Source organism: Castor canadensis, chromosome 5 (genome assembly GCF_047511655.1).
Source record: "Castor canadensis chromosome 5, mCasCan1.hap1v2, whole genome shotgun sequence".
In the NCBI taxonomy this organism is placed as follows: domain Eukaryota; kingdom Metazoa; phylum Chordata; class Mammalia; order Rodentia; family Castoridae; genus Castor; species Castor canadensis.
This window is the reverse complement of record NC_133390.1, coordinates 161,969,589-161,997,107: the sequence shown is the minus strand read 5'-3', so window position 1 is coordinate 161,997,107 and position 27,519 is coordinate 161,969,589. Positions and strand designations below refer to the sequence as shown.

At 42.9% G+C, this 27,519-nt stretch overlaps 1 protein-coding gene, 1 long non-coding RNA gene and 1 pseudogene across 5 annotated transcripts in view; 1 reads left to right on the top strand and 2 right to left on the bottom strand.

Moving 5' to 3' along the window:
• The window catches only part of LOC141423404 (uncharacterized), a 27,026-nt gene extending 19,956 nt beyond the window's left edge, over positions 1 to 7,070 (top strand). For all 3 annotated transcript variants that reach the window (XR_012448247.1, XR_012448246.1, XR_012448245.1), the window contains 2 exons: positions 5,573 to 5,795; positions 6,932 to 7,070. This is a non-coding gene — a long non-coding RNA (uncharacterized lncRNA). The remainder of the gene's footprint in view (positions 1 to 5,572; positions 5,796 to 6,931) is intronic.
• LOC141423403 (U6 snRNA-associated Sm-like protein LSm3 pseudogene) lies at positions 286 to 3,512 on the bottom strand (annotated as a pseudogene).
• Positions 3,705 to 27,519, bottom strand: Actr5 (actin related protein 5). Of its 2 annotated transcripts, XM_020184725.2 has the most exons (9): positions 27,133 to 27,519; positions 25,839 to 26,068; positions 23,454 to 23,623; positions 18,037 to 18,254; positions 17,159 to 17,341; positions 10,914 to 11,030; positions 8,651 to 8,790; positions 6,980 to 7,112; positions 3,705 to 5,638 (listed from the first exon to the last, which is right to left on the bottom strand). In XM_020184725.2, the coding sequence occupies exons 1-9, from the start codon at positions 27,505 to 27,507 to the stop codon at positions 5,381 to 5,383; spliced, it is 1,824 nt and encodes a 607-aa protein (XP_020040314.2). In that variant the 5' UTR covers positions 27,508 to 27,519; the 3' UTR covers positions 3,705 to 5,380. The 2 variants fall into 2 exon arrangements, with proteins under 2 accessions (XP_020040314.2, XP_073930852.1); XM_074074751.1 differs by lacking the exon at positions 8,651 to 8,790 and having other exon boundaries at positions 5,411 to 5,638.

Below are 27,519 nucleotides of genomic sequence, written 5' to 3'. Positions count from 1 at the left end.
TATTTCTGTTTTGGTGGATTCTGTTTTCAAACAATTTTCTGTACTGATATTTTGAGTGATAGGCCTATCATTCTCGTGTGTATGTGTGTGTGTGTGTGTACACATGCAATCTATTGGGTTTTGAATGTAAATGTTACACTTGCTATATAGAAAGCTTAACATGATCCCTTTCTTAGCCTCTGAAAAAGCTTAAGGAACACAGGAAGTGTCTAGACTAATAGAATTCTGTCGGCTCCAATGATGAGCCTGGAGTTTCTGAAGGGAGAGGTGGCAGTTCTCTGACAATTAGCTTGAGTTTTTTTAATGGAAATAGGTCTGTTTAGACTTTATCTCTGTGTGGGTAAATCTTGAAAAACACTTTCCTAGAAAACTGACTTCTTTCATCTACATTTTTTTTTTCTTGGTAGTCACGTTTATTGGAAGTGTTGAAGAAAAATACAAATGCCATTTAGCTGAAGAAGTTGTAAGTTACTTGCAAATCAACTCGTTTCAGGGGTGGAAGAATCCTTGGGTCATTTCTTAATATCAAAATGTATGCAGGCTTCTCTCTTTGAATGTTTTGTACATTTAAAGAGGCAACTGTACAAAGTCTCCTGTTTCCTACACAGGATAGACTCTTTGTTTCAGCTAACTCTCAGTGGAGGGGCAAGAAGTACAACACCATCTCCCCGGACAAAGAGCATTGGAATATTTCATTTTGTTGATTTATATATCTCTTCATATGTCTCTTCATCAATTTCTATAGTGGTCACAGTTTCTTCCACATCTCCCAGGATCATATTTAAATGTTGGTCATAAGCATGTAATCTGCCTCAAAGCTCCCGGTCATTTCTCATCTTCACATAAATTCGTACATCCAGGCTGAGTCTGATGAGATCCAGAGGCTCCTCTACGGTATTGGTAGTTTGTTGTTGGTCCACGTCATCCGCCATGTTTCAAATCCTGCCTCATCTACATTTTCTAATATATTTACAAGTGTACAAGGAAATGATTTATTTCTTTTGATGATTATTTCCTTATTTGTGTATTTGTACCTTATTTTAAATTAGGTTTTCAAGTAGTTTTTGTCTTTTTCAAGCAAAATTATTTATCCATGTTATAATTTTTGTTTTCTAGTTATTCAACTTCCTTTATTAACTTTCTAGTAGACATTGGTGTTAAAAAGTCTGAAGCCCATTCCCTCAAAGGGGAGGAGGGGGACAACGACACAATGTGTGATTGCAGCATTTATATTCAGAGGGTTTTCTTATGCAGAGGGGAAGAAATTTTTGAGTTATTAGTTTAAACATTAATTCTACCCCATTTTTTTCAATTCTTCTTCAATATAGTATCAATGACATTGATAAGACCTAAACATAAAACCTGAAACCAGCCAGGCACTGGTGGCTAATTCCTGTAATCTTAGCTACTCAGGAGGATCACGGTTCGAAGCCAGCCTGAGGCAAATAGTTTGCAAGACCCTATCTCGAAAAAGCCTATCACAAAAAAGAGCTGGTGGAGTGGTTCAAGCAATAAGAGCACCTGCCTAGCAAGTGTGCGGCCTGGAGTTCAAACTCCAGAGCTGCCAAAAAAAAAAAGACCTGAAACTAAAATTCCCAGAAGAAAACATAAAGGACATCAGATTTGACAATGAGTTTTTGGATAGGACACCAAAAGCACAAGCAACAAAGGCAAAAATAAGACAAATGGAACTACATCAAGCCTAAAACCTGTACAGTAAACGGGAACAAACAGAAATGAAAAGGTGGCCTACAGAACAGGAAGAAAGCATCTGCAAACCACATATCTAAAAAAGACTTAATTAAGGGCCAGAATATATAAAGAACGTCTACAACCCAGTAACAAAAACAAACTACCTGGTTTAAAATGGGCAAAGGGCTTGAGTCCACATTTCTACAGAGAAGGCATACAAATGGCCAATGGTGTATGAAAATTTCAACATGACTAATCATCAGGGAAATGCAAATCAAAAGCTGTTAGCCTGACAGAGTGACTAATGTCCAAAATGTGTTGTATCTATGTGAAGATGGCATAAGGAAGGATAATGAAAGCTGCTGAATAATGGGAGATGAGGGAAAGGGTAAGAGAGTAGCAGAGAGGTCAATCTGATTGAAGTACAATATACTCATGGAACCCTATGGTGAAACCCTGTGAACTAGTATATGCTAGTAAAAATGTCTTTTAAAAAAACTGGACTGCTGGAGTGGCTCAAGTGGTAGTGTTTGCCTAGCAAGCACAAGGCCCCAAGTTCAAACCCTAGTACCACCAAAAAAAGGAAAAAGCCTTAAGAAACAAAATAAAAACAGAAAATAGTAAGAACTGTCAAGGATATGGAGAAATGGGAACCCTAGACATTGATGGTAGGAATGTAAGCCCAGGACTGAAAGAAAACAAGAACCACCACAATCCAGCAACCCCACTGCTGGGCACACATCCAAAGGAATGAAATCAGGATCTCAAAGAGTTATCTACATCCCATGTCCACTGAAGCACTATTCACGATAACCAAGACAAAGAAGCAACCCCAAGGTCCATCAAGGGATGAACAGATAAAGAAAATGTGGGCTAGAAATACAAACACTATTCAGCCAAGAATCTTGCCAGTATAACAACACAGATAAACTTGGAGGATATTATGTTAAGTGAAATAAGCTAGCTACAGGGAAGAAACTGCATGATTCATTCCACTTCTGTGCGGTATCTGAGGGCTGGCAGAGTGGCTCAAACCAGTAAGAGTACCTGCCTAGTACGTGTGAGGCCCTGAGTTCAAACTTGAAAGAAAAAAAAATGTGTTACGTATCGAAAATAGCCAACTCATAAAAGCAGAGAACAGGGGCTGGAAAGGGGGCAAAATGGGGAGTGTCCCAAGACCTCTGCTCCCTCCCTCATCCTCCTAGTTTACTGGGGGTAAATCTCCATGTTCTGCTACTGCTGGGACTCCTCCATTATGGCTAAGTTATTTCTCTCTTGCAATTAACTACTTGCACCTGCTCTGAGTCACCAACTCAGCCTGGCCACCTGTCCTTGTTTTCAAGGGAGGCTGGAATAAATTATCACAAACCAGGTGCCTAAAACAAGATACTTGTTCTGGAGGCAGGTCCCAAATCAAGGTGTCACCAGGGTCACAGTGCCTGTGGCCCTTGGCACCCTCCAGGTGCAGCTCTGGGCCCTGGCTACTCCAAGCTTAATGAAACACAACTCTGCTTTTGGGAAATATGTCGCAGTGTAGAAGAGATCCTCTGGGGTCTAAAGCCTGAGATATGTAGTGAGCACTTGGTTGGTGGTTTGTGTGACGGGCAAAGGAGACTGGCGGACAGCAAGCTTGTCTAGTGTGCTAGGAAAGGTCAGGATTCCCCAAGAGCTGCACCTGTGAAGGCGATCATGAAAGGTCACACATGCTTGATGGGAGATGATACTAGAGAGCTCAAGGCTCAGCTCCTTGGCCTGTCCCCACCAAGTCCTTGACCCCTCCTGTTTTCCAACAACCCACGTAGGTCAGCTTACTGCTTGTTCAACTATGAGGTGCCGGGATCGCAGAGGTCCTTAACCCGAAAGGGCTCAGGGCAGGAATGAACAAGATAGGACACACGAAAGGACTCACTCAGGAAGGGAATGACAAACACATATCGAGAGGGCTAGCAAGCTGATGACCAACTGGCAAAATTTTATTTTTCTCAGCCAGCTTTATACAAAAGAGGAAGAGACTTAAACATCAAAAACACGCTGACCTAGTTAAAACTTTTCTGTTTTCTATCCTTCATTCTTACTGCCAGTGTCCTTGACTATGTATAAACTTCTTTTTAGTCAAGGGAAACCATTTAGCATTCCTTCCCACCATGACAGAGGCATGGTGCACCTGCAGATTCTGACCTTGTCGGAATGCTGCTAAGCCACAGTGACCTTGTCAGACTGTGGCTTTTGGTTCCCAACAATGAGGTGCCCAGGCTAATCTGCCTGGGCCTGAGCTCCAGGGCAGTCTAGTGACCCTACCCTTGCTGATCAGGTTGTTTAAATATTGAACAGTGGGAAGACCCCAGAATGACAGCCCTCTTGCTGGCTCATGCTCGGAAGACATCTCTCATGGAGCTTGTCTGCATAATTTCTTAACAGCTTGAGCTGCTTGCCACTTACTCTCTCAGTCCTTGGCCCAGGTATGGCCAGCCAGTGGCTCAGCAGGCAATGCTCTGGGAACTCATGGGTCAGCCTGGGTCTTCTACCCCCCTCTACAGCTGGAGAACCAGATAATTACCCTTGGCAAACGTAAGCAAACAGGGTATAAGGAGGCTTCATCACAGGGGTGGAGCCCTCCTGGGTGCTCCATGGCTCTAAGTGAATGGATTCTGTGATGTTAGCAGCTCAGGGCCTCTGGCCTCAGCTCTTGGGTGTGTCTGAGAGTTAAACTCACCACACAAGCTTTGTAAGAGAGCAGCTGTCTGTCCATGTAAGATGAAGGTCTGAAGACACAGGGATGTGAGACTGTGACAAAACTGAAAAGGCCACAGGATGAACTTCCATCAGTCCATTTCTATCTTCAGAAAGGCCTGAAAAAGTTTAGGAGCTACCAAACTCAGTGTCAGAGATAAAAAATTTGTACTAAGCTCTCATTTGGCAGAAAAGTTTTCCAACAAATAAAGTTGTGCCATGGGCTCTATTTCTGCCCATGCAGAAGAGGCCACTAAGTAGCTAAGTACGTCCCTAGCTAACACAGTGAGTTTGCACAAGATGGTGATGTTCTCTGGGCTTTTTCCTCTTACTTGTAAGGGAAAACAACAGAAGGAGGGACCTATTTCCCGCTCCCAAGATTCAACAGGTGACAGCTTTTATAGCAGAAATGTTACCTTTTATTCTTTGAGACAGGATTGCACTATGTAGCCCAGGTTGGCCTGGAACTCACCATCCTCCTGTCTCTACTTCTCAAGTGTTGGGATCACAAGTGTGTGCCACCATGCTGAGCCAAACATTACCTTTTCATATACACGTCAGACCGCTCCCCTGCTGGGCATTCACACAACTTCAGATAAATGCAGAAGAATAAAATGTCTATGATGATACATTTTAGGGTGTTTCTTCCCCTCTTTTTAAAGGCTTCAAATGCAGTGAAAAGTATCTTGTGCCTTCTGTCCGCCTTTGGCCTCCATCTGTCTTTAGTTACTGGTGTAGGAAGCCAAAGCCATAGCCATCCAGTTCCCCAGATGCCAGAGGCCACTCAAGGTTCTTCACTGAAGCAGGACAGCCCAGTTCCTCTGAAGGGGAGCTCCCACCGTCCTCCATCTCTATTCAGTTTGTAGCCAAAATGACCAGTAACTGACTTGGGCGGATACATCTAGCACAGTTCTTCTGTCAGGTGGCTGACATGGCTATCCCTTTAGAGGCCCCTGCACTAGGCCTGCTCACCAGTGCCATTTCCACAACCCCCAGAGCCTCTGCTAGATGCCTGGGCATCTGAGGCACGGGAAGCCTGCTTAGGCAGGCGGATGGGGACGTAGATGTTGGAGGCACAGTGCTCCTTGAGGTACTCCCCCCCCTTTTCTTCATATTCTTTCCTAGTGACCCAGGCTCCATTGTCTTCCAGGTGGTCCAAGGCCCAGTCCCGAGCACCATACCAGGCATCCAGCACGGGGTTCGAGGCGAGCTGAACCTGAAACAAGAAACAGAGGTTCACTAGATGTCTTGGCAACATGTGTGCATGTTCTGTAGGCTCAGCCACGGCCCCCTCCCGTGCACCCTCAGAAACCCACATGCAGGGCCCCAGTTGACTCCTACATGGTACAAGATGGTCTCTGCATCCTACAAAGGTGAGCTGAAATGCACAGCCTCCTCCAGAGAGCACCCAAGGACACAGATAACACTTTTCCCAAGGCACGGCCTACAACTCTAGGTCAGAGGGGCCAGCTGTCAACCACCTCTGTCAGGACAGAGGTGAAGTGAAAGCTAATGCAAGGCAGCTCTGTCCCCAGGAGAAAACACAGTCCAACAGGGTAACCTGGCATTCTTTGTGATGCTGTTAATGCTTACTTCCCATTGCTCCTAACAGGAGCAAGGCTGGGGTCAGCAACCCTGAACCTATAAAACATCTACAGGAGAGCAGATCAAGGTCAGACTTCCCAGCAGGACACGCAGGCTCTGCATCCTGTGTGCCCTGCTGACTACTCCACCTCCTTATCTCCATTCGTCCTTAGCAGCCATGGGTTTTGGCCACACTCACATTGCCCTCCCTCGACAAGCTACTTACCCTGCACCTTTGTTCACAATAGTCCTTCCCTTTGAAATACTTTCTCCAACCCAACCCATTCACACATACAGATGGCAAACCCCCTAACACCTCAGAATATTGTTCCACTGAACCTTCTCTGAACATCAGTGGAGCCTGCTAGGTGCCCATGCAGCATGTCTACTGTGCTCAGGGTTATCAACGCCCATCTGACTATTGCCCCTCACACAGACAGCAAGGTCCTTGTATCTAAAGTCTGTGTCCAGGATGTCTCAGCATCGCAAAGTGCCTGGGCTGCAAGGGGAAGCTGACACCACACTCTTGATAATCAGGAATTCAGCAGATAAATAATGGGGCATTCATGCCAGTCATAAAAAATGGTATTTAAGGAGAATAATGACATGGAAAAATGTTCATGACAAATCAAGAAAATTCAAATAAGCAAGACCCACTCACATGTACACAAAACTATGAAAGACAATTTTCCTGGAGGTAGAGAGAGTGACTTATTCTAAATGTATGCACTTTCATTATCTTTGAATATTTTTATATACTGTCAATGACAAAGTAGTATGCAAAACACAATTCCAATTCTACTTCAAAAATTAAGTGCAGATTAAAGACCAGAAGAAAAGCCACAAAAATGTCAACAGTGGGTATATCTGGATGATGGAATTATACAATAATTTTTCTCATTCACTTTTCTATTTTTGCAATCAGAAAACAATTCATGTGATTCTTAAACTTGGGTAAATTAACAAGCAGTACCTGGAAAGAAGACTGAAAGGGCCTCATCTGCAGCAGTTCCCTCTCGATTCTGGCTTTCATCCCTGGATACATCACGTTGCCACCAGTGAGGAAGACGTTTTGGACCAGTGTGTCCTGAACGTCCTTGGGGTACCTAGGAGAAAGATGACCCTCCAATTTGAATGTTCAAAGACACTGCAGACTGGAAATGAAAGCTCTCAATACAAAACACATTTTTTTTTAAAACATCTACTTGAACTCTTAAAAAAATAAAACAAAAACTTTCATTTTTTACCAGTATCTTTACAGAAATGTCAGTCCAATGTTTCTAATTATCTAATCAAAACCTAAATCTGAACGGTCAATTCATTTCCTTAACATGGCTAGAACTGTTCTGGTTTTTTAACTGTTTCTTTAAAAATCAACTTTATTAAAGAGTAATTTACATTATTTTGATACAGTCTGACAAATTTATATGCCCTACTAACCATCACTACAATCAAGACAAAGAACATTTTCATCATTCCCAAAAGTCCTGCCTCCCCTCTGGGTTGAAGGCCCATTTCTCCACCTGTCCCTTTTATTGTTTTGTTTCTGAGACAAGGTCTCACTACATTGTCCAAGCTGGTCTTGTACTCGTGGGCTCAAGTAATCCTCCCACCTCAGACTTCTGAGTAGGTGGGACTAAAGGCTGCTGCTACACCTGGCTTGTTTTTGGTTTTTTTTTTTAATAACATCTTTTTGTTATGTGTATTTGATCACTTTCCTACTCATTATAAAGACAAAACTCAAAGCCACTGAAAGTAGCTACAAAACCATTTTTTTCTTGCAAAGTGCACTTTTCCATATTACTATAACCAGAAGCAGCCAGAGTATCAGACTGTGCTACCTGCTTGTCTAGCTTCAATTAGGAACACCCTCACTGTGGAAAAACTCCTGTGTAAGTGGGCATTTACAGAAATGTGAGCTCATCTATAAAGAGATACCCTCGAGGAGGGGACAAAACTGCAATATATTTAGGGTGATTTAAAAATCACCAGTCTTAAGTAGTGAAGACTCTGGTAGAGATGAATCAGTTCGGGTTGTAATACGCATGTGCATGGAAGCAATGCTAGGAATCTCTCTGTATAGCTATCCTTATCTCAAACTAGCAAAAACGCTATGTCTTTCTTATTATTGCTTATGTCTTCTCTTCAATAAAATTGAAGAAGAGGGCAGAACAGGTTCTGCCTAGAAGGCAGGTGGAGGGGAGAAATGGCCCAAACAATGTATCCACATATGAATAAATGAGTAATAAAAAAAATCACTAGTCTTTCTGGGTGCAGTGGTGCATACCTGTCTATAATCCTAGTTGCTCAGGAGGCTGAGTCAGGATAACTCCCAAGTTTGAGGTCAGCCTGGTCTACAGAGCAAGGCTATTTCTCAAAACTAAATAAAACCACTGGTCTTTAATAAAATGTTTCCTATAAAAGCCAGTGCAAATGTTACTCAAACTTAAAGCTCCTCCAATGTTCAGAGAACACTTACAGAGGCTCCTGCATGCAGACCTGGTGACAGAGAAGACTATCTAGCACAGCAGGTGAACAGAATGAAGTGCAAAGCAGATTCTCTAAGTGCCCCAACCACCAAATCTTTTCAATCCAAACCCAAGGAAATGGCTAGTAGTATAAAAAATGTGTCATACAGCCTCACCTGTCCAGGATGTACTGAAGAGTTTCTGCTATGCCTGCCTGCTCTTCTCCTATGAGAGATGGCTGGAAAATAATTTCTGGAGCTCGGATTCTTTCTGTCCCAACAAACAGCTGGTGATACGCTGCCAAGTTAAACACGGGCTTTAAAAACCCAAGGTTTAAGAGATATTTTTAGGCCATAATGACAATCATCCCAAGTGCCAGTCTCCTCAAACTGTATTTCTTATTCCAGGGTAGCTCCTGTTGTCTGTTCATGCCAGAAAAGCCTCTCCCCAATTCTCCTCACTTGATGATTCCATTTTCCACCTTAATTCAACTGCACAGCAACACAGCCCTACACACTGCACTACACACCATGCTCCCTGAGTTGCAGGAAGGGGCTTCATGGAGAGCAGCAGTGAAAAAGCCCTGCAGGAAGACCATGTCTTTTTTTTTTTTGGTCTGGAATTTATTTTATTTTATTTTTTTCTTTTATTATTCATATGTGCATACAAGGCTTGGTTCATTTCTCCCCCCTGCCCCCACCCCCTCCCTTACCACCCACTCCGCCCTCTCCCTCTCCCCCCCCCCTCAATACCCAGCAGAAACTATTTTGCCCTTATTTCTAATTTTGTTGTAGAGAGAGTATAAGCAATAATAGGAAGGAACAAGAGTTTTTGCTGGTTGAGATAAAGATAGCTATACAGGGCATTAACTCACATTGATTTCCTGTGCATGGGTGTTACCTTCTAGGTTAATTCTTTTTGATCTAACCTTTTCTCTAGTACCTGTTCCCCTTTTCCTATTGGCCTCAGTTGCTTTAAGGTATCTGCTTTAGTTTCTCTGCATTAAGGGCAACAAATGCTAGCTAGTTTTTTAGGTGTCTTACCTATCCTCACCCCTCCCTTGTGTGCTCTCGCTTTTAGCATGTGCTCATAGTCCAATCCCCTTGTTGTGTTTGCCCTTGATCTAATGTCCACATATGAGGGAGAACATACGATTTTTGGTTTTTTGAGCCAGGCTAACCTCACTCAGAATGATGTTCTCCAATTCCATCCATTTACCAGCGAATGATAACATTTCGTTCTTCTTCATGGCTGCATAAAATTCCATTGTGTATAGATACCACATTTTCTTAATCCATTCATCAGTGGTGGGGCATCTTGGCTGTTTCCATAACTTGGCTATTGTGAATAGTGCCGCAATAAACATGGATGTGCAGGTGCCTCTGGAGTAACAGTCTTTTGGGTATATCCCCAAGAGTGGTATTGCTGGATCAAATGGTAGATCGATGTCCAGCTTTTTAAGTAGCCTCCAAATTTTTTTCCAGAGTGGTTGTACTAGTCTACATTCCCACCAACAGTGTAAGAGGGTTCCTTTTTCCCCGCATCCTCGCCAACACCTGTTGTTGGTGGTGTTGCTGATGATGGCTATTCTAACAGGGGTGAGGTGGAATCTTAGTGTGGTTTTAATTTGTATTTCCTTTATTGCTAGAGATGGTGAGCATTTTTTCATGTGTTTTCTGGCCATTTGAATTTCTTCTTTTGAGAAAGTTCTGTTTAGTTCACGTGCCCATTTCTTTATTGGTTCATTAGTTTTGGGAGAATTTAGTTTTTTAAGTTCCCTGTATATTCTGGTTATCAGTCCTTTGTCTGATGTATAGTTGGCAAATATTTTCTCCCACTCTGTGGGTGTTCTCTTTACCCACATTTCTTTTGATGAACAGAAGCTTTTTAGCTTTATGAGGTCCCATTTATCTATGCTATCTCTTAGTTGCTGTGCTGCTGGGGTTTCATTGAGAAAGTTCTTACCTATACCTACTAACTCCAGAGTATTTCCTACTCTTTCTTGTATCAACTTAAGAGTTTGGAAGACCATGTCTTCACTCAGTGCCTGGCTTAATCCCTGGTCTTATATAGGAAGAGGCTTCAGACTCAGGTCAATTTACCCAGCTGCCACTATAATGACAGAAATGCAGACCCCGATGTGGTTGAGTGTAGTGACACTGGTGTAATGTAAAGGAAACCACTTCATGTCAGTCTACAGGTGGAAAGACTCCAGTCACCTGGTCAAGCGTTCCTGACAGGAAGACAAGCTGCTCAGATTCAACTCAAGGGGCTAGAACACCAACCATGGGAAGACCCTGACTGACAGTAAGTCCTAGAACCCTCTTCTAGAAAACACAACCGGGGTTTTGAAAATACGCTCCTAAAGAAGCAGGCTGGACTGGTCACTTATGTCACTGCTTCAAAGTGCACCCATGCACTTGGTGGCAGGAGTCAAACCTGGACAGTGGCGACGGGCTTTTCCACTTCAGGTGCCTCCTCTGAGAACAAGGGCTCAAAATCATTCACGCCATCCATATCCTCCAGAGTTGGCTCCAGTGGCTCCAGTTCAGGGGTCTAAGGCAGATAGAATGCAACCGAATAAATGAAAAATAATTTGTACCACCAGTAAGCCTCAGTTCTATCCATTCGCTGTTCAAAAAATGAACTGGGATCTTGCCCAATGTTCCAAAAGCTAATGTAAAAACTATGAACAATTTTCTGAGCTATTTTTAAATAGGAACACACATGAACAAAAGACTAAAAGCCAGGAATGGGCTTTGCTTTAATCCCTACCTTTCCTACGTATACAGGCCTGCCTTCTCTGAAACCTTCTGATGGTGTCAATTATAGGCTGAGCCTGGAGCAGAAGGGATGCTTGCTCCAATTACACCCCACACATTATTCTCAGGGCACAGGTGGTGACACTGGGTGTCCACAGAGAAGCTAGAATATCAGCAAAACTAAATGCATCTCTAAATAACTAATGAGCGTGTGGCCCAACACCCAGTCCCTAACAGCACGTCCCATTGGGCTAAAAGCCCTGAGGTTGCAGATTCTTTCTATCCACGGAGTCCTGCGGTACAGCTCTGCTCTCCCGTGACCATAACTCTGGGTGGGGCCTGGACATGCTGGCACTGTTCCCAAAGGAAGGCTTACTTAAGGCACTTCTGTTCTCATCTTAACCTGGACAATAAAAAAGGGGCTGGTCTGTGAAGATGTGTCCTGTGAAAGGCAGTGAGTCTCACCCCTCTGTACTCAAAGGGGAGAAGATACAGGGAGAAAAGGTTTTGTGCATCCCAGAGAAGAGTGCTCTACAGATGACAGAAGTTTATAGTGCAGCCTGTCTTATATGGTGGTGTCTCGGGAGATATCAAGGGTACTCGTAACCAACAGCCAAGTGTGCCTGCGAAGATTCTCAGGGTCTATAATGTATGTGAATTACCAATGTAATTCAAAAATTTAAAGATACTTCTCTAGAATCCATCTATATATAGTACAAATGCAGCCTGGCATTCAGATATACTCCTAAACAGGCATGACCCTCAATACCCCAATACCCCACCACATTCACACAACAGAAGTCATGTGGTATACATGGTGAACACAAAGGTGACAATGCATTCTAAAGTCTGTTCCATTTGAATGATTCTCCTTTATTTAAGTGTCATTTTCCAGGCTTGGGTAACACATGGTAAGGAAAAGGGCTATTTCCTCACCTGAGACAGGATGAGAAGGCTGCTTTATTATTTATGTATTTGGAGGGCCTACACCTTGAGCCACTCCACCAGTCCTTTTTTGTGATGGGTTTTTTTTTGAGATAGGGTCTCGTGAACTATTTGAACCACAATCCTCCTGATCTCTGCCTTCTGAGTCACTAGGATTACAGGCTTGAGCCACCGGCACCTGGCTGCTTTATAAAAAGGTAATGTAGCTGGGTGCTGGTGGCTCACACTTGTAATCTTAGCTACTTAGGAAGCAGAGATCAGGGAGAGCGAAGTGGGTTAGGGACAAGAATCTAGAGCCACCTTCTCCCAGTGAAGTCAGCGAGCACCAGTCTTGGGGCAGGTACCCCTGCCATCTCTTGACCTACATTGCAGGTGTCATTACTGCATCTCCTGAGTGAGGTAGCTGGCACACTGGTAAGTACTGGAAAACCGTCTGGGAACATAACTGCTCAGCAAGTCACTGCTATGTCTTAAGCTGCAGTTCTATAAATCAGAAGTCACAGTGCAAGACTCAGGAATAGGAAAATACTCAGCTGGAGTGGGTAACAGAGAGATGACCTGTGGCAGCAACCCAGCTAATGTGAAGGGCAGGCTCCTCTGTCCACGCAGTGGCAGCTAAACTGTCCTCAGCTGTGAACTTGAAGACCTCACAAAAAAGGAGGCCCAGCACGGAATGCCCATGCCTGTTCTGGCTGGGCATGATCCCAGAGGACCAAAATGAATCATCAAAGTTCCCTTTTATCTGAGAAGGCCGGGAACCACAAGGCAGTGTGGTTTAACAGAGAGAGGTCTGGCTTTGGAGGCAGCTGATCCAGCTCTGCATGACAGCCACAGCCACATGACAGGTCACAGTGACCGCTGGAGGAGTGTACTCTGAGCCATCTCTCCATCTTTATGCAGACACAATGTGGGCAATGCCAGGTGATCAATGAGTCCTCCCTCCCCCTTGCTTCCTAGGGTCATCTTCCACCCTAGGTCAGGATGCCAGTGCTCTTTAACTCTCCCAGCAACCTTTCTGGCTTCCCTCTTCTCTGCCTTATTGTTCTCAATCTCCCCCTGGCTTCCCAGTATTTTCTAACTCTCACATGACACTGTGTTCTCCACAGCAAGTCCTGGAAAGCTCCTGATGTCCCACAGAGACTTTCAAGATCAAGTGCTCAAAGCTAAGCTCATTATCTGTCCAAACTTTTTCAAAGGCACCGCCATCCACACGCTGAGTGTTCCAAGAATGGACTCTGAAGTGGAACTGTCTGTGTTTGAATCTCAGCTGCCACTTTTGGCTATGTGACTGTGGACAAGTTTCTTTACTCCCTAAAGTCTGTATCCTCATCTGTAAATGGGAGTGAGGATACTACCTACTCACTGAGTTGTGAAAATCAACCAACACTTCGTTTGCAGAAGTGCTCAGCAGGAGCTCTGGCACACACCACGTGCTCTATTATCACCAGCCACTGCCACACCTGTCACCTTGGCTTATAAAGGCACCAAGATCTCTGGATCTTGCTTCTGAACCATCTCCTCCTCCCTGTCGCCCCCATAGCTTCTGACACATCTCAAGCATGCATCAGCCCTCTTGTGGATATATGACACTTTTATATTGTTTCCTCATCTTCAGCCTTGCCTCCCATCAGTCATCATCCTAACTACCACTAGTTATCTTCCTACAAGAAACTCTCACTTGTCCTGTCTTTCCCCATGCTCAGGCTCCTTAGCCTGACTGACAAAAGATCTTTACAGCTACCCCCATGTCACCTCTGGCCACATACATCCTGCCCACACTCAACAGACCTCACTGCACACCTGGTTCCCTCCATCTAAAATGTGTTTCCCACCTCATCTGCTGACATCAAACCACCTTTCAGGGCCTGCCTCAAAAACCCACATGTATCCCCACAGATCTACTGCCCATCTGACATGCTTCCCCTCACTCCCCTCCTTTTCTTAAGTACCCAAGAGGGCAAGAACCGTATCTCTACATGCTTGGCACTAAGTGGTAGGCCTCTGGGATACACCTTCAAACTCCCCCAAAGTAGAGAAGACCTTTGGATTTCAAAATATTTCTGCGAAAAAATTTCATCATTCACCCTTATCTATCAAGCGCCATTTAAACACGTCACCTTACAAATAAGATAACTTCACGGATTCACTAAAAATGATATAAACAGTATTTACTTATTTCGTTTCATATGATTCACAGACAGGAACAAAGCCAGTAATATCAACAGGAAGAACATATATCCAACAGAGAAGAGACTTCTGTGCCACGGCCAGCAACTCCCTCTAAGATTTGCCAGGGTATCTACATGTAGCGTATGGAGCTCAGGAACCCTAATATGACTGTGCTTTTGGAAAGGAACAGAACAAGTTTGCCCAAAGCATGTCAGAGAAGCAGCAGCAGGGCTTGCTGGCACAGCCTCAAGCAGCATAAGAACTGCCACAGAACTTTCTGTATTTGCCCTATTGTGTTTTCCAATAAATGATGACACTCTAAAACTGTGCTCCCCTGCCCCACCCTCCAATTTAGTGCTTGCAGCATCTTCTAGTTTAAATACTTCATTGAGAGTAACTATCAGAGCCTGCTCCTTTACAACATACTCGTGGGAATAATTGTACAATAGCAAAGACCAGAATGGATCAGTCTGCAGGAAAAAAATGGATGTTAGCAACACTTGTGAAGTTTAAAGGTTACAGCTGCATTAATCCAATTCAGTCTTACTGCTTGAGTGGAATTCCAATATGAACTTCAGCCCACATGTATCTACTCATTTCATTCTACGTAAATTATATTGTTGAAAAATACTACGATTACTTTTTTTTTTGGCAACACTTGTGTTTTGAACTTAGGGCCTCAGCCTTGCTAGGCAGGTGCTCTACCACTTGAGCCACTCCACCAGCCCTTTTTTGTGCTGGGTATTTTCAAGATAGGGTCATGTGAACTATTTGCCTGGGCTGGCTTCTAACAGAGATCCTCCTGATCTCTGCTTCCCAAGTTGCTAGGATTACAGGTATGACCCACTGGTGTCCCACTACAAATACTTTTTGAAAGGCAGAATTGGCAAAAGTGTCACAAATTTATCTCACAAATATAACTGTAACTGACTAATTGCTAACAATCACCCTCAATAAATGCTTGCTGACCATTAATGCTTCAGTGACAGGTAAATTCACCAAGTTTGTTGTATACAGAGAAATCTTTTGAAAGTACATTTCAAAATCTCTTCAAGCCCAAGGATGTGTTTCCCCAGAGCATAGAACAAATAGATGCGTGAGAAGTACCTTTGTGTCAAGATAAAAGCGAGTGCACACAAGGGAGATATGAGGATAGGTTAAGACGCCTAAAAAATTAGCTAGCATTTGTTGCCCTCAACGCAGAGAAACTAAAGCAGATACCTTAAAAGCAACTCAGGCCAATAGGAAAAGGGGACCAGGAACTAGAGAAAAGGTTAGAGCAAAAAGAATTAACCTAGAAGGTAACACACATGCACAGGAAATCAATGCGAGTCAACTCCCTGTATAGCTATCCTTATCTTAACTAGCAAAAACCCTTGTTCCTTCCTATTACTGCTTATACTCTTTCTTCAACAAAATTAGAGATAAGGGCAAAACAGTTTCTGCCGGGTATTGAGGGGGTGGGGGAGAGAGGGAGGGGGTGGAGTGGGTGGTAAGGGAGGGGGTGGGGGCAGGGGGGAGAAATGACCCAAGCATTGTATGCACATATGAATAATAAAAAAAAGACATTAAAAAAAAAAAAGAAGTACCTGTGTGTGAATGGAGGAGTGGCTTCAATAACAGCACAAACAAGTGCAGAAAAAGAACAAAGAAAAGGGAAAACCAATACTCTGACTGCTCAGAGAATCTTCACTACTGTTTGGTTTTTCCTTTGTAAATCTGACACCCCTCACTTGCATGTGGTGTAGTGGTACCTCTCTGGTATCAAGAAGCTTATGTCCTATTGATCTATCAAACCCAATAAAAACTAAACAGAGACAACATGGTTCTGAATTTCAGTAAACCATAGCTCAAATATGAAGCACAGACCTAGAGTCTGGGAGAAGTAAAAAGCAGTGAATCAACGGAAGCTGATCTGAATGCTGTGGGGCAATGAGATTAGTGACAGAGGCCCTTCTCTCCTAGGGCTTAGTGATCCAGAGAAAGCCACCTAGGAAGCCTCAGTCAGGATCTGCCCAATAGAGCAAGCATGCTCATGGCTGGTTACTGTCCTCACCAAGTCTATAGCCAGTCTTCAGCATCTAACAAAAAGCAGATCTGAAGACAACCTACAAACATTTTATTGAACACATCTACTACGTGCAATAATAATGTAAAAAAAAAATCATAGCTAGCTAGGTGCCAGTAGCTCACACCTGCAATTCTAGCTACTCAGGAGGCTGGTGGTTTGAAACCAGTCCAGGCAAACACAGTTCATGAGACTCTATTTCGAAAATACCCAACACAAAACAGGGATAGCAAAGTGACTCAAGTGGTAAAACACCTGCCCAGCAAGTATGAAGCCCTGAGTTCAAACCCCAGTACCACAAAAAAAACCAATAAAAGAAATTAATAATTATGTAGAAATATGAGCTCCGTCCCTAGGGTACAAATGGAAAGGAGACAAATGAACAATAGCCTCAATGCATTTAATAAAAACATGCGCAGAAAGGGAAAGTGAAAACATGATCAGCTGTCAAACACCAATCAAAGGAACAGCCCAGTTAAGAACAGTACCACAATACTGATGCAAATGTTCCTCCTGGCCTACACAAACTTCTCCCTCCCAGGGATGAGGTCACTATGGCCGGAACTTTAGCTGGGACAGGTTTGCTGCCATTGTCACCTCCCCCGGCATTCCTACCACCATCACTTATTTTGCTGCTCTCCCTCCCAAGCTTACAACCCCTTTGATGTCCACTCCTCCCCTCAGGGGAGACCCCCCCCCGAGTGACCCCAGGGGGTCTCCCTCTCAAGGCCCTCAGTCACCTCTGGCTTGCTGTCCACTACATCCACCTCGAGGTTGACCTCTGCCTGAAGGATTTTCTGCTTTGCTTGCTCCACTGCTGAGCTGAGCTTTTGTATGTAGGACTGCAGCTCTTCTGGGGAGTCCATGTTCAGCTCTATCAGAGCTTTGTGAAACTGATCCATCTGGCCATCCTCTAGAAGTTCCTGAAACCAAAGCAGTCACAATTCTTCCTCAAAGACAAACCAGGAGGAAAGAGAAATAGCTTAAAAGCCAAAGAGAAGTGTAGCAGGAAGGGCTCCCAGAGCTCCCTAGCCTGCCCCCCACAGAATCAGTCCCCCTGCTCCTCCCCCAGCTCCCACCAAAGGTGCACACCAGCCCTCCTCTCCAGCTGTCTGGGCTAGCATTGTGTCCTGGTTTCATACCACCTTATGAGGCAAGACCAATCTATGGTAACAGATGTCAGAAATGATGTCACCTTTGTAGGGGAAGGAGTTACTGATTGAGATGAGATATAGGGATGATACTACTTCTCAATGCATACCATATATGTGCATGTGTATCGCTGGGAAAATTCATCAAGATGCACTTAAGATTTAAGCCCTTTGTATCAGGTATGCTACACTTAAATGGAAAAGATTAAAAAATAAAATAAAGGCGATTCTAAAAATAAGTGCAAAAATAAACAAATCAATAAAGCTAGAGTCTGCAACTACTTCAGAAACACAGGCTGTTACACTACTGTACACTGATCTCAATTCTGCTGATCCCCTGGACTCCTCCTTGACCCCACAAATGATGTAGTTAATACACTGTATAGCTGAGAAAAATCAGAGGAAGAGGATTCCCTGGGACCAGCATGCTGAGCAAGGCCAGACCCCTTCCTGGCACCTGCTGGCACCTGCACATAGAGCAGCCGGTCCAGCCGCTCCTGATCCAGCTGCAGCTTCTCCTCCCGCCGTCGGGCATTGAGCTCTTGAAGCCTCCGCAGCTGCTGCTGTCGCCGTTCCTGCTTCTCTTCAGCTGTCAGGGTGCTGCCCAGGAGCTTACTAGAAAATGGGAGCTGCATTTTGTGGACGTTGTTCTCATAATAATCAGGGCACCGCCACTTCTCCAATTCTTTAAAGAAACAATTTTGGAAGTTAGGAAATGGAGGTACCATTAGCACGAAAATCAGAAAGGCAATACTAGGATTCCAGATTCAGGTAAGACAGAGCAAAGACACTCCACTCAATCTCTCAATTCAACTGGTTAACCAATGCAGCCGTTAAACCTGGATGTAACACCAGCAGACCTGTTCTAAAAGAACTGCTCAATGATGTTCTTCAGCTAGAAATCCCAAAAGGAAGCCTGGAGGGTCCCAAAGAAGAAAAAGCAGTAGAAATGAGAACAATCTGGCTTAAATAAGAAGCTAATCTCCTCACAGGTTCCTCAACAGTCACAGTGTTGTCCATGGACTGTCCATGTAGAGATGTGACACGCGAGACACTTCAACATAACATGGAAGGAGGAAGTCCAGTGAAGCATCTCTACTTTCCACTTAAGTGGCCAATCTTGATTCTACAGAGACTGTGAAGTCTTATTTACTGTTTAAAAAAAAAAAAAAGGCTCAAATAACCTAAAAAGCAGGAGAGAGAAACAAAGAACAATAAACTGAGGGAACAACAAAAAACAGGTAATGGGATGGTGGACCTAAGTTCAAACATGAATAAATTAATTGTAAATGGTCTTAACACACCAACTGAAAGACTAAACTGAGCATAATGGTGCACACCTGTAATTCCAGCACTTAAGAAGCTGAGGCAGGAAGACTGAGGGTTCTGGGCCAGCCTGACAAGACGACCATTTCAAGAAAAACAAAGGACCCTTCATAAGTACAGGATAACACAGAACACAATTCCACAACAAAAATGAACTACTGATATGCTTAGCAACTGGATGAATCTCAAAGGCAGTGCTGAGAGAAAAGTCAGCTTCGAAAGGTAACATACTATATGATTCCATTTATATGACATTTTGGAAAAGAAGAAACATTGATAGAAAATAGTCGAACAGTTGTGCCTGGGCCTGGGATAGGGACAGGATCTGACTATAAAGAAATAGCATGATCTCTTTAATGAACAAAAATTCGCAAAATATATACAAACCAAATGCAACATTAAAAGCATCATGCACCATGACCAAGCTCATTCATTCCAGGGATGTAAGGAGGATTCAGTATATATAAAACATTAAATGTAATATAGCACATAAACTGAATCAAGGACAAAAAAATACCACATGATCATCACTGATGCAGAAAAAGCCTTTGACAAAATTCAACATCCTTTTATGGTAAAAGCTCTGAAGAAAGTAGGGCTAGAAGGAATGGGCTGCAACATAATAAAGGTTATATATGACAAACTCACAGTCAACATCATACTAAACAGGGAAAACTGAAATCCTTTCCTCTAAAGTTAAGAAGGAGAGAAAAATGTTCACTCTCCTCACTCTTATTCGATAAACTACTAGAATTCCTAGCCAGAGCAATAAGAGAAAGGAAAGAAATTAAAAAATTATCCTTATTTGCAGATGATATGATTCCATTCTTATATGATTCTATACTTAAAAGACTCTAAAGATGCCAACAAAAAACCCCTAAATCTGATAAACACTTTTGGGAATGTAGTAGGAGATAAAAACAAACGTACAAAAATTTGTAGTTTTTCTATATACCAACTATGAACAGGATGAGAAAGAAATGGGGAAAACAATTCAATTCATAATAGCCTAAAAATAAATAAGCAAGCTGGGCACTGGTGGCTCACACCTATAATCCTAGATACTCAGAAGGCAGACAGTCAGGAGGATCAGGTTTGAAGCCAGCCCAGGCAATTAGTTCACAAGACCCTATTTCAAAAAGAAACATTACAAAAAAAGGCTGGTGGGTGGCTCAAGGTGTAGGCCCTGCGTTCAAACCCAGGTCCCTTGGGAAAAAAAAAAAATCAAAAGTAAATACCTAGGTATAAACTTAACCAAGGAGGTGCACAATCTCAGCAATGAAAACTCTACAATCCCGAAGAAGAAATTGAAGACACTATGTCCATGGACTGGCAGAATTTTTTTTTCTTATTACTATTCACAGTATTGTTGTGCTGGGGGTACATTGTGGCATTTACAAAAGTGCTTACGGTGTATCTTAAATTCACCCCTATTCTCCTTTTGTTTTTTGTGGAACTGGGATTTGAACTCAGCACCTGGTACTTGCAAAGCAGGTTCTCTACCACTTGAGCTATACTTCCAGGCCATTTGCTCTGATTATTTTGGAGACAGGGGTCTCAAGAACTAGTTGCCAGGGCTGGCCTCAAACAGAAATCCTCCTGATTTCAGCCTCTCAAGTAGCCAGGTGAACAGGTGAATCACTGGCGCCCAGAAAGACTGGCAGAATTAACATCATGAAAACTGCCATACTACTGATTTTGATGCAACGCCCATCAAAATCCCAGTGTCATTCTTTGCAGAAACAGAAAAATCAACCCTAAAATTATTATTATTTTTTTTTTCTCTACTGGTTGTTTGAACTCAGGGCCTACACCTTGAGCCATTCACTCCATCAGCTCTTTTTGTGTTAAGTATTTTCAAGATAGGGTCTTGCAAACTATTTACCTAGGCTGGCTTCAAACCATGATCCTCCTGATCTCTGCCTCCTGAATAGCTAGGATTACAGACGTGAGCCACCAGCACCTGCCCTAAAAATCTTATAGAAACATGAAAGACCCCAAATGCTGGAGGTAACACAATACGAGACTTCAAATTATACTACAGAGCCAAAGTAATAAAAACAGTATGGTACTGTCACAAAAGCAGACATGAAGACCAATGAAACAGTACTGAAGATTCAGAAATAAAATCTCACAGCTACAGCCATCTGATCTTTGATAAAGGATGCAAAAACATATACTTGAGGAAAGGCAGTCTCTTCAACAAATGGTGCTGGGAAAACTGCCTATCTACATACAGAAGATGAAACTAGACGCCTATCTAAGATCAAGTGCAAACAGATCAAAGATGTTAATGTAAGACCTAAAACTTCAGAACACTATGGGAAAATGCTGATACATTTAGACATAGGCAATTATTTTCCCAACTGCCCAGGAAATAAGAGTAAGAATTAACAAATGGGATTAACAAATTAGAAAGTTTCTGCACATAAAAAAAAATTACTAGAATCAAGAGACAACTCACAGAATGGGAGAAAATCTTTGCCAGCTATTCCTCAGATAAAGGATTAATATCTAAAGTATACAACAAACTCAAAAATTAAACAGCAAAAGAACAGGTAATCCAAATACTAAATGGAGAAAATGAACTGATAGCTCTCAGAAGACAATACAAATGGCTAATAAATTCATGAAAAGATGTTCAACATTCTTGGCCATAAAGGAGATGTAAATCAAAACCACACTAAGATTCCCTCTCACCCCCATCACAATGCCATCATAAAGAAAACAACAAATGCAGTCAGTAGGAACTCTCATACACTGTTGGTGGGAATGTAAATTAGTGCAATCACTATGGAAACCAGTATGGAGGTTCCTCAAAAAACTAATAATAGACCTAACTTACGACCCCACCACCGTTAGGCATATATCCAAAGGAGTATAAGTCAATATGCCAAGAAAGATACCTGCAAACCCATATTTACTGCAGGTCTGTTCACAACAGCCAAACTGAACAACTGGTGAATGGATAAAAAAAATATGACATATATATATATATATGTATACACACACACACACACACACATACATACCATGGAATATTACTCAGCCATAAAGAAAAGTTATGTCCTTTGCAGAAAAATGGATAGAACTGGAGATCATCGTGTTAAGCAAGATAAGCCAAGCTCAAAAAGCCAAATACTGCATGTCCTTGCTCACTTGTGGAATCCAGACCTAAAATGATGCTGCTGATGTAATAACAATAATGAAACATGAATGCATATGGAGGACTGTCTGGGGCGTGCACCACACCTGCAATCCCAACACTCAGGAGGCAAGCAGGAAAATCAAGAGTTGGAGGCAAGCCTAGCTACATAGTAAGATTCTGTCTCAAAAACAAACAAAAAAACCCAAAACAAAACCAGAAAAGGGTAAGATAATAAATTTTATGTCTATATGGTTTTTATCACAATTTTGGAAAAGAAAAAAAAAAAAAAGAGGTGTGGTGACTCACATCTGTAATCTGAGCTACTTGGGAGGTAGAAATTGGGAGGCTTGAGGTTCAAGGCCAGCCCAGGCAAAAACTTCGAGTGACATCATCTCAACCAATAAAAGCTGGGCATGGTAGGGTGCACTCATCATCCCAGCTAAACAGAAGCATAAATAGGAGGATCACATCAACCTAGGTGTAAATGCAAGACCCTACCAAAAACATACGCAAAGCAAAAAGAATTGGAGATGTGGCTCAAGTGGTGGAGTGCTTGCCCAGCAAATGCAAGGCCCTGAGAACTCCATTACTGCCAAATAAATAAATAAATAAATAAATAAATAAATAAATAAAATAAACATTGTAGGATTTTTTTTGTTTTTTAAAATAAGTGATTTTTGTTCTTCCAAATCTCAATAGTGGTAAACTAAAATCAGCACCTTTACTGCCACCAAGAAAATACATCTGCATGCTGTAAGACAGAGCTGTATTTACAAGGGTATTGTCCACAGTTCTTTCTTTTTATCTTAATTATTTAGACGTGTGAGGAACACATTGTTTTTTTTGTCACATTTATGTGATGATAGTAACTTAAAACACCACCAATGTAAATGCAATCAAAAGTTCAAGGTATCAGGAGGCCAAGGCAGGAAGATCCTAAGTTTGAGGCTAGCCTGAGCTACATGGTAAGCCCCTGTCACAAAAAAACCCAAAAAACAACTTCAAGGTAAGTTAAAAAGAGAAAGATGCATTTCTGGAGCATAGATTCCATTCTAAGGATGTGATGAAACAATTTACAATTTGATTGTTTTCAAACTTAAATTGTTTTCAGTCTAAAATATTCTGCTCCTTGTGAAAAAACGTTTAACTTTTAGAAAAAACTGAAACTTGTACAATTCCAAGGTCTGTATTGGAGGCAAGTAATAAAGCTACCATTCGTGAAGGGAGCCAGCCTATTTTACGTAAGTTACCAGTTTATGAGTATTTTAAGAAAGTCAATACCAAAAGAGGAAAGAGGCGCTTTAAAAAAAAAAAAAAAGTAAAAAAGTGAGCAAGCAAGAATCCTACTGGTAACAATGTAAGGACTGCCCCAAAGGTCACCCACACCACAGCTGCCATCCTCTCCATTACCTTCCATGTAGTCCTCAGCAATGTAGCTGTGCTCATGCAAGATCTCCTCCATGCGGCTGAGAGTGATGGCTGCCAGGTGCCCGGGGTACTTCAGCTGGAGGAGCCGCTGGAGATAACCAGCTGCTTGGCTTCCTCCGAGATTGATACGTTTACAGTTTTTAGCATCTAGCCTACAACAAAGCAGTAGAAAACAACACTGAAATTTTTGGCAACAAATTTGGAACATCTTGGGGGAAATATAACTTAATGGAAAGAAACAGACAAGCAAAGGGGACATAAAAACAACAGCTAAATGACACAAAAGTTGCCTTGGACCAACCTCTTACCCAAGGCAGGAATTCCTAGTCCACTCCCAGACAGATATACTGCCATCTAACTTCTGGTCAGAGTCTCAAAAGAAAACAAGGTTCAATAGAAAGAATACACATTCCAAAGTCAGACCTTCACATGATTCATTGTATATTTCTCAAACTGTGGTCCTGGGACCACATATGCTAGAATTAGGTGGGGAAATGTCAAGCATGCCAATTCCAAGGCCCATTCTGGGCAGGGTGGGCCTGGGACTCTACCTTAACAAGCTCCCTAAGTGACTCTGGTGCAGGCTGAGTTTGAGAACTGCTTCCCTACACAGTCCACTTCTACTGATGCAAGTAGAAGACACAACCACACACTTACCAGCTTTTCATAATCCCATAATCTCCTAAAACAAGATCCCTTTCAAAAAAAAAAAAACACAGAGAAACTTTCCTTGTTTTTTTGAGACAGGGTCTCACTAAATAGCTCAGGCTGGTCTTGAACTTACAATCTTCCTGCCACTCCTTGCCTTCACCTCCCAAGTGGTGGGATGACAGGCATGCACCACCATGCCCAGCTTCTACATATTCTTTCTTTCTTCCTTTCTTCTTACTTCCTTTACCAACTAGCCAGTTCTTAGTGCTCTTCTGCTCCTGCTTTCTCACATTAAGAAAACAAATTGAGCCCAAGAACTTGCATATTGAAATGCTGCTGTTATATCACACCTCACCAGAAGATGCCAGCATGGAACAGGACATGCTCCAATCTGATAATTCCTTAGTCTTCCGGGAAAATTATTTTCTTTCAACATAACATAAAAAAAATCATGTTCTTTGATTTTTTTTGTATACTCTGCTTTTAAAGAACTCCATACTTTAGGAATATTTGGTAATGTCTAAGAACTACTTTTGTTATCACAGATTTTCATAGGAACTTTAAGAGAAATTCCTATTATAGGCTTCACTAAACTCAACAGCATTTATTGTGCCTTAAATATTCAGACTGCTATATAGTTTACAAAATGCCATCGCCCACATCACCTCATTTCATCCTCAGGATAATTCCTGAGAAATCAGTTTTTCCCAATTTTACACATTAGGAAACTAAGGGGCTAATATCCTTAGCAGGGCTGCAAATCCAGTCATGGAACACCAAAGCCAGGGCTCCTTGTTTGTGGTACACACCTTCATGTGAGAAATCTCAGGAGGGCAAAATGATGGCCTAGTCTCTTACTGGCCAATGAAAGGAAGACAAACTATAAAGCGGGAATAAACTATTTTTGCCTTTTATTCAACTCAGAGACTTTTAATACGTACCTATTATTCATGAGGCACTGTAGCTGAACAGAAAGGTATGAAAAATAATTATTAAACAGGTTTAATTTTTTTAATCTCTTAATAAAAAAAAGTGACTCCAGGCTAGGCACAGTGGCTCACATCTATAATCCTAGCTACTGAGGAGGAGGAGATCAGGATAGTGATTCCAGGCCAGCCTGGGCAAAAAGATTCAAGAAAGCCTACTTACTCAATAAAAAGCTGGTCTTTGTGACATGTGCTACTTGGGAAGCATAAACTGGAGGATCACTGTCCAGGACAGCCTGGGCATAAAGGTTGAGTCCCTAATCAAAAAATAATGAAAGTAAAAAGGAACATGACTCAAGTAGTAGAGCACCTGCCTAGCAAGAGCAAGGCCCTGACTTCAAACCCCAGTACTACCAAAAAAAAAAAAAAAAAGTGACTTCAGAACACAAAGATGATCTAAATTAAATTTATTTAAATAATTCATTCAAAACATTTTTATTGGGTGCCTACTACCTGCAAGCCTTGTATTAGCTATCTCCCCACAAATCAGAATTATAAAATTCTAGAACTATGGATTTAGACAAGAGAATGTTTTGGGAGTCCCTCCAGGAAGTCCCAATAGATAGGCGAGGTGACTGACTCAGTCACACAATGATGCATGGCAGAGCCAAGCCCAGCTCAGTCTATACTCTGGTGCTTGCTCTTTCCACTACACCTTTACATAGTTACCAAATAAGTATGTTCTGAAAGCATTTCAAAATAGCACTTAACTGCCACAAGCACAACTCACCTTCCTTCTAAGATGGGTAAAATATGTGTACACTGGTATCCAGATGAAATGATGAGCCCACTGGAAACTGAGTTCTTTGGCCTGTTGTAGTAGAAGCTGAACAGGCTGTCTATTCCATAGGCAACCTTTGGAATCCTGTAGCATTCAAAAAGGAGCTCAGACATCATTTGGCGTGAATACAGTGGGTTGCACACGGCTTCTGTCAAAACTATGGGATGATCGACACAGCCCTACTTTGGAAAAAAAAAAAAAAAGACAAATCCCAGTGATAACAGACTACTAATCTTTTTAAAACATAAAAGAATCCCAAATCCTTATTGCAGAGCAGAATCTGCTTTAGGTCTCTAATTAAAAACCTGATGAGAGGAAATATAAAACATTCATTTCATCTCTACCGCAGTTTGTTTTGCAACATATTAAAGTAGAATCAATTTAGTTATTAAGGCAGGCCTCATGAAACTGTTAGTAAATCATGTTGGCTCTGGTTCTTAACCACATCCCCTTCTGCTCTAAGTCACTATCATGTCTCACTTGGGTTACTGTAAAAGCCTCTAAACTGTCTCCATTTCCATGATAGTCCATTCTTTATGTAGCAGCCCTAGCCATCCTTTTGAGATGTTAAGTCACAACCCAGTTCTGCTCAATGCCTTCTGACTGCTTCCCACTGCACTCAGAGGAAAAACCTGTAAAGTGTGCAATTTGCCCTCTCACTACCTCCCTGACATCTTCCAGTAGTATCTACTCCAGGCCCTTCCCCCTCACTCTGGCTGCCTTGCAACTAGGACTGGGCCACACTCCTGACTCAGTGCCTTTCCACTGTGTGCTCCCTCTGACTGGAATACTTTTCTTTCAGATAATCCCAGAGCTTGCTCCCTCAAGTAGCTCCTTCAGGCCTTTGCTCAGACATCACTTTCTTCCCGAGCCCTACCCTGGCCATCTCATTGAAAACTGTAGCTCCCTTCGCTCCTTCTGTCGTGGCATCGGTCGCCTGTCTAGGTTCTTTCCACAGTAGCTCCATAAGCACAGGAAGTTTTGTGTACTGTTCACAGATGTAGTCCAAATCCCTAAGAGTGCCTGACACAGAATAGATACTAAGTACATCTTTGTTAACAAATGGAATAATTAACGAGCACACGTCTTAATGGGCGCGGCAACATTAAGAAAAGCGTTGCCTGATCATTGCGGGGCTCCTAGCTCAAGTTCGGCGCTTATCAGAGCTACCAGAATGACTATCTCTGGGACGATGGAGACCAGACCTCACCCTCCCCGCAAGCCCGGCCCCCTCCGCCTTCACCTGCGAGGAGACACCCAGGTGCTGGAAGCTGTAGTCAAGCAGCAGCTCCTGCAGCTCCAGGTTGACCGGCACGTTACGGTCGAAAGGCGAACGCAGCATCCAGCGCAGCGGCTCCAGGCTGCCCAGCGCGTTGCCCACCTGCGGGCCCGTCCCGCCCCGCGCCCCGCCCCGTCCGCGGGCGCACACGGCGCGAAACTGCAGGCGCGGCTCGGGGCCTGCGTCCGGCCCAGGGCACGCCCAGCCGGCACGGGCCTGGAACGACCCGTTGTCTAGCACCAGCGGCACCGATAGCGGCCCATGTGCCACCGGCCCAGCCTCCAACACGGGATCCGGCGCAGCACGGGCGTCGCGGAACTGAAACACGTTCACCGCCATCTTAGAGCGCTC

Excerpts from the sequence above, each read along its gene's own strand:
- Actr5 (XM_020184725.2), bottom strand. The coding sequence starts at position 27,507 with ATGGCGGTGAACGTGTTTCAGTTCCGCGACGCCCGTGCTGCGCCGGAT. Across the intron at positions 11,031-17,158 it reads TAGTGGACAGCAAGCCAGAG|ACCCCTGAACTGGAGCCACT; the intron begins GTGACTGAGGGC and ends TATCTGCCTTAG. Across the intron at positions 7,113-8,650 it reads CTTCAGTACATCCTGGACAG|GTACCCCAAGGACGTTCAGG; the intron begins GTGAGGCTGTAT and ends TCTTTCTCCTAG.